At 36.4% G+C, this 13,476-nt stretch overlaps 2 protein-coding genes across 3 annotated transcripts; one reads left to right on the forward strand and one right to left on the reverse strand.

Moving 5' to 3' along the window:
- The first annotated feature begins 216 nt into the window (after positions 1–216).
- LOC133311853 (uncharacterized) lies at positions 217–5,176 on the forward strand. Its single transcript, XM_061512975.1, has 5 exons — positions 217–407; positions 610–742; positions 2,447–3,278; positions 3,554–4,096; positions 4,430–5,176. The coding sequence occupies exons 3-5, from the start codon at positions 2,457–2,459 to the stop codon at positions 4,535–4,537; spliced, it is 1,473 nt and encodes a 490-aa protein (XP_061368959.1). The 5' UTR covers positions 217–407; positions 610–742; positions 2,447–2,456; the 3' UTR covers positions 4,538–5,176.
- An 827-nt stretch (positions 5,177–6,003) lies between these two features.
- On the reverse strand, positions 6,004–12,386 carry LOC133311838 (ARF guanine-nucleotide exchange factor GNOM-like). 2 transcript variants are annotated; one of them, XM_061512948.1, is made up of 3 exons: positions 12,227–12,386; positions 10,895–11,670; positions 6,004–10,237 (listed from the first exon to the last, which is right to left on the reverse strand). In XM_061512948.1, exons 2-3 carry the CDS (start codon positions 11,633–11,635, stop codon positions 6,557–6,559), a joined length of 4,422 nt encoding a protein of 1,473 aa, XP_061368932.1. In that variant the 5' UTR covers positions 11,636–11,670; positions 12,227–12,386; the 3' UTR covers positions 6,004–6,556. The 2 variants fall into 2 exon arrangements, with proteins under 2 accessions (XP_061368932.1, XP_061368931.1); XM_061512947.1 differs by having other exon boundaries at positions 10,895–11,673.
- Positions 12,387–13,476: the final 1,090 nt, after the last annotated feature.

The following is a 13,476-nucleotide window of genomic DNA, read 5'->3' on the forward strand; positions in this document are numbered from 1 at the left end:
AAACTGAATTACTAACTTTTTGGATAAATATTTATTTTTAACAAATAAAGCAACATAAAAAAGATAAAATTGAAGAGCAACAATATATTTTCCAAAAAAAAATTCTTTGAAATTCTTACCCCGGATCCGATGCATTATGCATTATGCATGCAAGCATTGCACATGACCATATATGATGTTTACATAAATTGAACCCTTTTGGCCCCAACAAAAATTGTGCCATTCTTCTGTTGTCACCAGGGACCTCACCCTCCTCTGTGTGTATGTAAATACATGTGCAATTTAAACAGCGAATGATTATCACCTCAGGACCAGTGTGAGGATTCTGCAACAGAACAAAATCAACAACAAATATAAAAGAAAAAGGAAAAAAAGAAGAAGGAAGAGGAGATTTTTCTGCTGATGGAGTACGCTGAAAACCTCTCTGCATAATTTTTTTTTTTTTTTTTTATTCTGTTCTTCTTAATCTTCATCATCATCTTCTTATTATTTTTTATCTGGGTCATCGTCATCTTCATCCTTCTATGTTAAAGTTTTCACCTTTATGTTTGTTTTTGGTTGGTTTTTTTTTTTTTTTTTTTTTGAAGTTTTGTTCGTCTTTCATTGCAGGGAATTGTCCAGGAATAAGAAGCAGAACAGGTGGCAATTAAAAAGATTATAACTTGTATGCAAAGAAGAGTAGAGAATCATAGAACAAAGCCAAAAAAGAAAATAAGAGTACGAATTTGATCGTTAAACCGAGGTATGATGTGAGACTCTGATTGTTTGAACGATGTTTTTTATTTTTATTTGGTTTTCCTTAATTGTTGGAAATTTATTTCTCTGACTCTCTCTTGCCCATGTCTATTTTTGTATTTAATGCAAAGAATTTATTTTTACATTTTTTTTTTTCACTTTAAATTTACTGAGAATTTTTTAATTTTTTTTTTTGGAAGCAAATTTATGGATTTTTTAACTTGATCATCCAAGAGGCTACGTAACAAAAGCTTGATCAAGTTTTGGCTTAAGAAACTCGTTTCATTTGATTCTGTTGATTAGCTCATATTTTGCTCTGTCTGTGAATAATTTTTTTGGATTGTTTTTATTTTATTATGTGTATCAAATGTTGCTTTCGGTGCTGCTTCTTCATTTCTGATTTCGTTTCCCATTTCCAGAATTTTCATCTTTTTTTCCTGCCTTCGTTTTAGTTTTAATTTCTCATTCTTATTTTCTCGTTGGACCAACAAGCCAAGAATATGTTTTGATTTTCTCATTCTAAATCTTTGGTTAAAATTAAATTCATCGATTTTGTGCCTTTCATCAAATACAATTGGACTTGTGGCTGGAATCTATGGTTGAACTGATTTAAGCTGAAACCATTTTAAGAAGTGTATCTGTTGTGAATTGTGATGATGAAAAGGGTCACATATTACTTGTACTTGTCTTACCTCTTTGAGAGTTCAATATTTTTTTTGAATGGTAGAAAAGGGTTCAAATTATTTATCTTATAGACAATCAAGAATCATTAGAGAAAAATATATGAAATGAAATAAGATAACGAAGAAATTTGAACTTAAATGTAACCAAAATAATGTTCATTTTAGAAATAGTGAAGTCAACATCTTAGGGGTTGATTATAGTTATGGAATTTGATTATGTGATTTTGTTTCTTATTTAGTGTAATAGTTTTTGTGTGTGTGTGTGTGTGTTAGTAAGGTACATTTATATTTTTATTCAATTGTAGGGGTGTAAGTGCTTTTAATAAAAATACTTCTTACAGTATTTGCTCGGAGAGACTGCTTAAATTTCTGTAAAATTAAAACCTAATTAATTAATCTTTTACATACAAACCCCAATATTATATTGCATTTTAGAGTTTTGTATAAATTGCCGTGGAAAAACATTGTGAATTTTCAAGCTATTTCTTCTTTTATGTAAAAGAATTTATATCAATAGCAGAGTAAAAAAAGAAAATTATGATATGGAGATGTTGTTTAAACGAACTATGAATGAAAAAAATAAAAGGAATCAAATTGAAGAAATGTAAAGCTTAATTATTAATATTAAGATTATTCCTTATGGTTCATATCACTGATAGATTCATTGATAGTTAAAATGTCTCTCTCTTTAGAACTAAGCTACTGAAGAGGAAAAACACTCTCAAGGGAGTAGTGATAATTAGAAATCAAAATCCTGCCATATGCAATGAACTCCAAAAACAAAGTATTTTGATAATCATTCTTTTGTCGTACAAGGGCATGTTTACTTTAATGCACTATTTAGTTGAGCAACTGTTAAGACAGGCTATTGCTTTACACATAATCAACAAATTCATACATTTACATTATCAATTTTTCTGGCCTGCAATGTAATGACATTGGTTCTTACGGTCATTTTGATTAATTGAAAGTTCTATGATTTGTTATATGTCCAAATTCTTGCTTATGAGTTATTTCAAATGTAACAGGGAGAAGAAGATGAATCATGCTCGCTTGGAACTTTGTCATGAACCACTTAAAGTATCCAGATTACCTTTTGTTCCAGAAAAACTGGGTGATATGGTTGTAATCTTAATAAGGATTGGCATACTTGTGTGCCTTATTGCATCCATTTCACTTGCTATCCACTCAGCATTCTCTAAACCAGACCGGTGGTTCCCATTACCTGAGCATTTACATGCCTCCCAGTATGCTTCAGTGATTGACAGTGGACCTACAAACATCTCACATATTCTATTTGGCATTGCTGGTTCTGCTAACACATGGCATGACCGTAGCAACTACAGTAAGCTATGGTGGAATCCGAACACCACTCGAGGTTTTGTTTGGCTTGACAAGAAACCTGAGATTTCACACCCTGACATGTTAATGCCATATAAAATCTCACAGGGCTGGACTCAGTTCAAGTACTTGCACTCAGCATCTGCGGTTCGAATAGCTCGGATAGTTTATGAGAACTTTAAACTTGGTTTGCCAAATGTTAGGTGGTTTGTAATGGGAGATGATGATACAGTGTTTTTTACCGAGAACTTAGTTACCGTGTTGAGAAAATATGATCACAAACAAATGTATTATATTGGTGGGAATTCTGAGAGTGTGGAGCAGGATGTGATGCATTCTTATGACATGGCTTTTGGTGGTGGTGGATTTGCAGTCAGTTATGCATTAGCAGCTCAACTAGCCAAAACAATGGATGGTTGTCTTCGAAGATACTTCTATTTTTATGGTTCTGATCAAAGGGTCTGGGCCTGTGTGAATGAAATTGGGGTGCCTCTTACCAGAGAGGGTGGATTCCACCAGGTATAATGTGTTTCCACTTGTTAATTTTTGTGTATTTGTTGGTATACTATATACTGATACACATAATTTGATCTCTCCCCTCCTGCATAATATCATGTGTAGTAGTACTACAAAGTTTGCAAGTTGATTATCATCAACCTGGATGCAAATCTTTTGATCATTGTTGTACAATTAATGAACCCTCGCGTTGCATGTTTTAGTTTTTGTGTACTCAGCCTGGCTGCAAATCTTTGGGCTCAAGAAATTTTCTGTTTTTTATTGTCCTTTTCTTTCAGCTTGACATAAGAGGGAACCCATATGGTCTTTTAGCAGCACACCCCTTGGCACCACTTGTATCACTCCATCACCTTGACCAATTGGACCCACTGTTTCCCAACAATACGCAAACACATTCAATGAAAAATCTCATCAGTGCTTACCACCTTGACCCTGCCCGGATAGTGCAGCAAAGTTTTTGCTATGATCATAAGCGTAGATGGTCAATATCTATTTCATGGGGTTACACAATACAAATCTATACAGCAAAGTTGATAGCAGTGGATTTGGAGATGCCACTGCAGACATTTCGGACCTGGCGAAGTTGGAGGGATGGTCCCTTCACATTTAATACTCGACCTATGAGCTCTGATCCGTGCCAGCAGCCAGCTATATTTTTCCTGGACCAGGTTACAAAGGTAGGAAGAAGTGGCAGTATCACTATCTACAAGAGATTTGAAGCCAAGGAAGCCAAAAAGTGCATGAGAGCAGATATTAATACTGTGAAAGTGCAGAAAATTAGAGTTTCTGCCTTGAAGCTGGACCCAGAATATTGGAATAATGTACACACCCTCTCTCTCTTTTTCTCCTACACACACAAAAATAAAATAAAATTATACACTAGATTTAGAACTTGTGAGAAATATAATATAAAATATAAAAACATTCATATGTCTTCACATAAGAGCTTAAGCTTTTGGAAGGGTTGGTTGCATGGCATGGTATTAGAGCTCTGTGACCAAGTGGTCCAGAGTTCAATCCTTGTCGCTTCATTCTTGTCATGATACTTTTATAGAGTTGAGGCTAATGTTCCTGACTATAATTGAAATGCCTGTATCTTTGGAGTTTAAATATTGCTTTTAAATTGATCATTTGATTTGGCTGTACTGAACCAGGTACCACGAAGGCAGTGCTGCCAACTTATGGATGGTGGAAGCATAAAGAATGGCAGCATGCATATCAGGATTAGGAAGTGCAGACCTCAAGAAACAGTTACTATTTAGGGATCAGTTGTTTTTGTTGATCGTCATATTTAGTAGATTACTATAAAGTGAATATTGTAGGTCTACCACTAACATTTCCACCTATGTACATACATAGTTGTCAAAATATTCATGTAATCTCAACTTTTAATAAATAAATGTCCTAGGAAGTTTTTCCACCAGTATTTATTGCCGCAAATATCATATATTATAGAGATAGGTGTTGTTTTTTCTCTCCATTTTCCATATTAAGGTTTCCTGTTCAATAATTCAAGCATATGCTTTTTCTGACTCCAGGAAGACCTTCCCTCATTGCTTCTACCCCTCATTACAAATGTCTTCATTTGATGTAACTTTCACTCTAGAAATTGCGCCACCTCTCCCTGCAATGGCCAACGGTCATTCCTTTTTAGATATTGATGTTCAAATTTTCATTTTACTTTGTTGAGCCTTTATGTGCAGGTTCAAATGCTGAGAACTGAATTGCATACTTGGTACATCTCTGAATATTGATGGGCAGAGTTGGCAGGGTATGGCTCCTGGAGATAACTGACCATCACCGCATAAAACTAGACTAATCTTGTTTTTTGCTATATTATGAACTTCACATTGTTTAATGGTGGAATACCTCTCAGTTGCATTTCTCTATTTTTCTCCAACTACATACAGAATTTTATCTGATGTGTTCAGGATAAACAAGCACCAATGGATGTTAGCTTGAAGCTTGTTAGAAAATTGGTTTAAAAAATATAGAAAATTTTGAACAGGTTGTTTGTTCTCTCTCTCCCCTTTTTAAGGGATTTATGGCTAAGGGATTTGTGGTATTTTTATTTATTTTGATACAATGGTGTGAAGTTTAGACCTATGGTGTCATGCAAACTATCCAAAATTTTCACCAGTAAATCAATTTTAATGGTTTTTTTTTTTTTCATTTTTAATTTTATTTGCTGAGAACTGTATTCTTTCTCTTCATTCAATAGTTGGACAGTCGAAATGTGTAACTTGATACACAGGGTATTCAAGAACATTTTAAAATAAAAAATAAAAGTGGTATTCAAGAATTACCTTATTATAGAAAAATACCTGTTTTATTGTGCATTTTTGTGCCCAGCTGTCGAACGCATATTCATTTCTGGCATTGCTCGTAATAATGTGATCAAAACACTATAAATCGGATATGAAAGGTCTCCTTTTGGCTGTTTTTCCGGTGTATGCTAGGGGTGGTTAATTGATTTTTAGATGTAGGATTCGTAAGCAGCAGCCAGCAACCATGATCAATACTTGCGGGTATGCATTGTTACTATTCAGAACAATTTCGCGACAAACTTCAGAACAAGGTTACTCAAAAGCCAGATAGTCCAAAATTTTCAGGAGAACGCCATTCTGTGCATCCAAACATGGGTAAAGCCTAAGACCAATTTTTGGCTCACAAAATGTGTCCATAAGAAGATGTAAATACTAATACTAAATACATCACAAAGGCACAAACACAACCTTAATATTTCAAAGGCCTTGCATCAACGCGTTACGGTTTACCTCATTCGCAGAGACACGAAAGCCTACAAAATGAGAACTACTTGTCGTCATTCATACCCATTATGCATGCTGCAGTGCGAGCGAATTGAGGTTTTGTACAAAAACTAATTTTGGAAATTTGACGCTAACTATCCCTGACGCATCTCCATAGGTAAAAAGGGAAGCCTAACAACAGCACCTCGTTAAAAGATATAATTCATCTCAAGCTACAATATATTTTCAGATAAACTACATGAACAAGAAGCTTTCTATGGGATAAGGGAAAGGGCAAATGCCAATTGACAGGTGAAAATGTGATCTGATTAGATCAAATTGCTGCGTCTTTGCCTGAGAATTATATACTTCCCCTGCTGTAATACTTCTGCATCTATCAGTGGAAAGACAAAATTAAGATGTGAATGTGATCCACAATACTCTGCACAATCAGTATTTCCAGGTCAGGGATCATGTGTATGACTATGAACAGAAAAACCGATTCAGGTGGCAATAACATTGAAGCTATAATTAACCAACAATACTAGCGTCTTCACAGTTTGCTGTCTCACTAGAAGGAACAGAACGCATTTCATCGGGCACCAAACCTCCTACTGATTCACCCTGACGGTGCTGCAAATGCTCGGAATCTTGCTCGGGGAATACCTCAAGTTGCAATGACGGTGAAATGTTATTCACATGTAGCCATGTTAGTTCCCATAGACTATCACCACCCAAGGCACTCCTCTGCACCAGGATACCCCTCATCTTCATAACAAGCAAGGAATTTTTAAGCAGCTCAGGCACAGTCTCTTGAAGCTTCTCACTTCTTTTTCCCCTAACCTTCACCTTCATATATTTTTCCATTCTGCTCAGTACACCTAGCCATAGCTTGCAGAAGGTTGTCACTTGTGATAAATCTGGGAGTAATTGAAGATAAACTTTGGACAAGAGCTTCATCGCAAAGATAAGTGTGCCTTCCATGTTGCGGTAGTCCTTCTGAGAGTGTCCCTGTGCAATCTCAAGCAAGTCATCAAGCACAGTAAATATCACAAGATCAAAACACTGTAACCACAAACCATGAGGGAGATAAATGCCATCAGCTCCCGTCAAGCACCGCTGCAAAGACAATAAAGCATGATTTCTGACCTCCTCTCTCTGGTCTAAACACACCTTCCTTAGACCCTGCACTAGTCTCAACCACATCTCTCCGATATCCTGAGACAACTTAGACACTTGCTCATCCCCCATTGCTTCTTTAGTCTCAGTAGTCCACCGGGCCAAGCAATTGACAGACCCTGCCATGAGATCTAATGCACGTACAGATCGCTCTGCTTGTCCAACACGTGACTCTGCAAACTGCCTTGCGGTATCTACACAGAGAAGATAATTAGCAGGAAGCAAGTGGGCACCATCGGACATTATAAACAATAGTGCATCAAATCCAGCCTCAGATGCTTCTGTGTGTCTAGCTGTGATGGAAAGTAGTGATGTAATCGTACGCCACCCTAATTGGGATCTTATATGAGAAGCATTTGCCTTCACAAGGCGACTGACTTCCTGAGTAATCTGCTCACAGTATGCATCAGCAACCCGAGCATCAAGCTTCAAGACAAGTTGCAATGACCTCAGAAGTTCATCAGCAATGTTCTCCTTGTAGGGAAGTAAACGCTGGCAAATCCGCAGGAGTCCAAAGACAGCCTTCTCTACCAGGGCACAGGGCATTACAGTTGACTGAACAATATTGGATATGTGCTCATACACACCTTGCCAAAGAATCCCAATTCTGTCCCTGTTATTCAGAGTGATTGCAATCAGCAACTCCAGGCAAAAAACTGCTGTATCTTCATCCTCAGGTGTGCTGTTCACTTTTTGAGGTCGCCCAGCAGCCCAAATGAGTGCTCTTGCAAGCTGTAATAGAGATTCAGCTTGCAGAAATTTACTCTCGGTGAATATGCTGTCAATGTGACACTTCTGTATTGTTTTTAGGGTGTGCTGATGAGCAGCAAGTTGTTGTTCAGTAGGTTGTGATCTTGGCTCCTCAGTTTCAAGAGATAAGAGTTGACTAAACCTACCCATCAATCCTGAGGACCTCCTAGGAGTGCCAATAGATTGCATATGAGCCGAGGATAAAGAATTTATAATAGGCTTTCCATGCACAGTTTCAGCAGAAAGCTCTGACTCATCAGCTGCATCACTGGCAACACGGGCAGGAAGAAGACCTAGCTTGTGCAATCTTAAGATGCAATCAAGAATGTTTCTCCAACCTGTACGTATGAAATCACCGTACTTATTCGCAATATTAAATACCGTGTCAGTTGCCATTCTTGCTTTCATGTCATCTCCAAAGGCAAGCACTGGTTCCTCCGCTGATGATGGGTTTAAAAGTGAAGTGAACTTACAGAGAGAAACTACCAGATCATCCAGAACATCTTCAAGATGATGGCAAGCTGAAATCTTAGCAACAGCAAAGAATCCATCCATACATGTTTGGTATACCTCTTCCTGTTCAGCATGATCAAATACCACAGAGATAGCAGCAATCGTTGGGCCTGACATTATGGCAAACATATCATGATCAAGGTAGGCCTTGGAATCAGATACAATAAATGGTGCAGTTTTATTTGACTTGTGCATTAGATCAATCCACCGACATGGTGTCATTTCAGGAAATCCAGCACCTTGTTCACAGGTCGTGCGGATTTCATTTTTACAAATTGAATGGTAAATCTCTGACAGGAATTCTCGGGGCAGATCATTGCCACCATTTATATGCCTATTATTCCGGATAAAATCTTCTTCTGTCATCTTCTTTTTAACCTGCACATTGTGCTGATCTGTATTAAGCATTATCATTGAGTACGATAACACAAGAGCAGCATCCTTATTAGCCAGAATATGAGGTGACTGTTCATAATATCTCTCAGAGAAAGCTTCAAGCACCCTGTGTATCTTTTGTGATTCTCCAGGCAGTCTGAAAGTCTCCAAAAATAGACGCAGGGCAGTGTCTAAGTTCATGTCTTGGAAATCAAATGTTCCAGCAAATTCATGAAGAACCTGAACACAGAATTCATCAGGGTTTCCTAGGAAATCACCAACAAGATTCTTATCCAACCCAGCAGTGTATCTGAAAAAGCAAGCAACACTTTGGGGATCAAGTTTGTCAGGCAAAAGATGTGTTCCTTGGAGAAACTCTAGTCCTTTCTTAGGATCACGATTAAAGTGGTCAGCTCCAATCATCAATCTTCTCTTTATGTACTTTCTACGGCGGACAAAAGGAACCCAATGATTTGGATCACTGTAATTCTCACATTTAACCATCCAGAATCGAGTATACTCTCCAAGATTAACTGGAGAATATTCTGAGCTTAAAGATCCAATGGTAATCCTTTCGGCCATTCCCTGTATAACAGCAATAAGACCATCCAAAGCAAGAATGTGCATGGCAGACAATGGGCAGTTCACAGGAAATGCACTTTTGGACAACAAATTAGCAAGGTCTTCAAAGACATTGCTGCAAGTTATGTCACAGTCAAAGTTAGCATACATATCTACCATGAATGTCTTTTGCCTGCAGAAGTCAACAAGCGCCTCCATGGCTACCTCTTGTTGCTGGTATGAAGCCCCATATCTGCTCTGTGCAAGCCTCAAAATGACACAAGAAAAAAATGCTTCTAGCTGTAATTTGAGTTCTGTACGAAGATGATGATACAGATTGAGAACCACACTACACACCATTGAAAGTATAAGGGGACTCATTGACAAACCAAATTGCATTAGATAATGAAACAATTCATCCTGAATTAAGCTCAGCAACCTAGGGTGACGGTGAATAGAGGGCCCTCCAAGTTCAATTGCAGAATTAATTAAAGTTAAGGCAAAGAAAGACAAATCTTCATCAAATGCTATAGTGTTTGATCTAGGACCCATTTCCATATGCTCAAGAACATTCAGGAGAGAACACAAAAAGTGAAATATTTCCACCATGCAGGTAACACCATATGGTTCAGTCATGGGATGCATGTCATATGGTACACCCTCCTTGCCACTAATAGCAATCGCTGTGTTTTCGTCCATCACAGTTGCTGTCATAACATTTGCAGCATTGCGGGCAAAGTTTGTGGGTAATGGTTGATTATCATATTCAGAACTCATGCCACCATTCTCCAATTGTCTACTTCCAAAAGCATACTCATTGTTCAGGCCACCAGTCTGCACAAATAATCAACAAATACAGATACTCATATAGAGATGTCATAAATATTAAGTTCTTGACAATCCAAACTGTTAATTCTAGGCAAAACAATTAACAGATTCTCTTTGAATGTTTGAAAATTTGACTATCTAAGTGTCATTATTAGTAACTATCCACAAAGACATGCTCTTTTCCCATCCCAACCGCACAAACTGACCATAAAGATACTTTCTTTTTTCTGGGGATGGGGAGACAGAGGAAAAGGGAGGTCTGTGAAGTTCATCTTGGGCTGTAAAAGATACTTAAGATCCAGTTATAGTCCACAGGTCGAACACTATTAATGGTATATGACACCCAAAAACCCATGGTATACATTTTACATTTTTTAAAAATAATAACTGGTGGAAATTAAAATTAAAATAGGGAGTTGACAATATTTTAACCGGAGAATAGACAAGTAAACTTTTTCACTCCATCAAATTGCGAACAGAGATAAGTAACTGATAGCATACCACTAATTCTTGCATATATGAACAATAATTAATAAAAGAGATCGCCCTCTCTCTCTCTCTCTCTCTCCAATTCCCCTTTCTATTATATTTCTCTTTAGCAGCTAAAACAATAATTATGGAAAAAAATGTAGGCTTTAAAGAAAGGAAACATGAACTTCATACCTCCTGATTCAAATTAGAGCTTCCATTAACCAATGCATGGTCTGTGTTGTCAACATCTTGAAGGTGAGAGAAAATACACCTTACAAGTTCATGCATTGTGTACCGTGCTATCTGCTGCAATAACTCACCTTTGTTTCCTGCTTGATGAACTATACGGAAACAAGTATTCACTATGGTGCAAACATGTTGGTTACTCAGCATTATAGACGCTTTACTTTTCATACATGCTAGGAGAACTTGTAGTATCTTCATTAAAACAACTTCTTCCGAAGAAGGATCAGTGACCTCAAATCTGCAGCTAGTGACACCATCAACCACCAAGTGCATGGCATCCTCAACATTGACAGTATTTTGATCAATCACATCAAGAGTTAAGATCTTGTGAACAGATGACAAAGCAACACCAGTAATTGGTGCACCGGTTTCATCAGATCGAATCACATCTAAAAATGGCTGTAAATACAAGGCAGGGTTGATAGCATGCCACTGATGGTGGTGCCATGAAAATATTTGTCTCCTTAATGCCTTGAAAGACTGAATGAGAGAGTGTTCCAGCTGATCATCACCTGACATATAACGACCTCCCCATCTTACATTTCTTCTCATGACTGCCAAAACAGCGCCAATTTCTGAACTGATCATGCATGCTAAAGTTGTTTTGTTAGGATAGGTAGCATCACACTCCTCTGGTTCCTCCTCCTCTATCGCATTGATACCACCTTGCAGCTTTAGACGTCCCATTTTCGCAATATTCTTTGTACAGTACAGCAAAGAGTCTTCTATGAAGTCCAAAAGAGACAAGAAATATAACGAGATCAGGATTTCCACAAAGCAAATAACTCAAAAGGGAATTGTTAAAGTACCATACTTGGTACAATACCCAAGCTGAGCTATCAAACATTTATTGAGCACTAACTTCATAATAAATGTTTAAAATTACATAAAATATAACCAGAAATCACAGAAACCCTTGAAAATAAAAAAGAGAGCATAAGTACAAACACAGGAAACACAAATCAGCAACACAGCATGTACATGTTGAGTACATAAGGAAACCCTAAAAGTACAAACATTACACAGACATAACCTAACCGTGCAAATACACATGAGATTCTAAAATGCAAAGGTGGATGAAGATCTAATAGATCCAGCATTTCATTGATGCAGTTGAAATCAAATCCCATACAATTGAAAGATGAAGTACAAATCGGTGTGAAATAAATGAAGCAACAACACTTGAACATTCATCCAACAAGCATGAACTCCAACTGTTCCGATACAGAGAGAAGAGAAGAAATCGCAACATCCACTGAAAGCAAAAACCTCACTCACTCGTTGCTCTCTTCGATTCGGAAAGTTCCGTTGCTTCTCTTAATTCTCGAATTCAATGTAAACGTTGAGAAAATTTGGTATTGCTCTTCATCGGAATCTTCAATCTACTTCTTTGTTTTCTTCTTCTTCTTCTTCTTCTTCTTCTCTTTGAGGTGACCTGTTCCTTCTAATTCAACGCAAGATTTGGAAAACATAAAGAAAATAAAATGGTTCAAGAAAAATCTAAGAAAATTTTATTTATTTATATAATTAACTTGGCTCATATTTCATTTAAAAAATAATTATTAAATAGTGTTCAAATTAAAAAAAAAAATCAAATATATAAAAGTGCATGAAAATTAAAATCATGATTCATGACCGCATTGCATTAAATACAACATAATTTTTTGTCGAATTGTCACCCAAGATTAAGAACACAAAAAATTAATTAATTAATTAATTTTGCTCTATTCTTTTGTGTTTTTAATGCCTTTGTGTTAGCAATAAATTACTGAAATGGACTATTCTTGCTTTCTATTTTAATCCATGAGTTTTCTTTTTGGTATAATAAGTGGTGCTGGACTAAACAAGCTTTTATTTTGTTATTGATGTTAGGGGTATGAATAAGTAAGTCAAGTGAGGCTTTAGCCCAAATAAATTAAATTTATATAAAATATTTTAAAATTGATTTGACTTATTTGCAAGTTGTTAGAGTATAATATATGACTTTAATATTTCTAAAGTGAATGTAGTTAAATTATTTATATTTGTTCTCAAAACGATGTAGTTTTGCGTTGAAAAATTAAAAAATTATAATGAAAAAGACTATTATAACCCTGGAATAAATTATAATTACAAAAATACATTCATTTCTGCTTCAAAACGACGTCGTTTTAGGTTTAATGTAGATAAGTTATCTACATTGACGGTAAAAAAAGCGAACCCATAATATATACTATTAAAGAGGCCTTCACCTAATAGCTTAAGGTTTTGGGTTGAATCGGTTTGATTCTCGTCGCCCCCCATTTTCTTTGTGAAATTTCTTAGCATACGTAGGCTGAGTCTGATGCATTATCTACCTTTCAAATCCAACGGGCTCTCTTATAAGTGGCGTGTTAGAGTATAATATACACTATTAAAGAGACATTCACCCAATAACTTAAACTTTTGGATTGAATCGGTTCTTTATACGAACAAAATTATAGATTTGACGTGATTTTAGCCTAAATAGAGTAGATTTATACAAAATATTTCAAACCTATCTTGACTTA

Source organism: Gastrolobium bilobum, unplaced genomic scaffold (genome assembly GCF_033153095.1).
Source record: "Gastrolobium bilobum isolate Gb01-03AN ecotype WA unplaced genomic scaffold, APGP_CSIRO_Gbil_v1 utg739, whole genome shotgun sequence".
NCBI classification, from domain to species: Eukaryota; Viridiplantae; Streptophyta; class Magnoliopsida; order Fabales; family Fabaceae; genus Gastrolobium; species Gastrolobium bilobum.

Excerpts from the sequence above, each read along its gene's own strand:
- LOC133311838 (XM_061512948.1), bottom strand. The coding sequence starts at position 11,635 with ATGGGACGTCTAAAGCTGCAAGGTGGTATCAATGCGATAGAGGAGGAG. Across the intron at positions 10,238-10,894 it reads GCTCTAATTTGAATCAGGAG|ACTGGTGGCCTGAACAATGA; the intron begins GTATGAAGTTCA and ends TTATTTGTGCAG.
- LOC133311853 (XM_061512975.1), top strand. The coding sequence starts at position 2,457 with ATGAATCATGCTCGCTTGGAACTTTGTCATGAACCACTTAAAGTATCC. Across the intron at positions 3,279-3,553 it reads GAGAGGGTGGATTCCACCAG|CTTGACATAAGAGGGAACCC; the intron begins GTATAATGTGTT and ends CTTTTCTTTCAG. Across the intron at positions 4,097-4,429 it reads ACCCAGAATATTGGAATAAT|GTACCACGAAGGCAGTGCTG; the intron begins GTACACACCCTC and ends GTACTGAACCAG.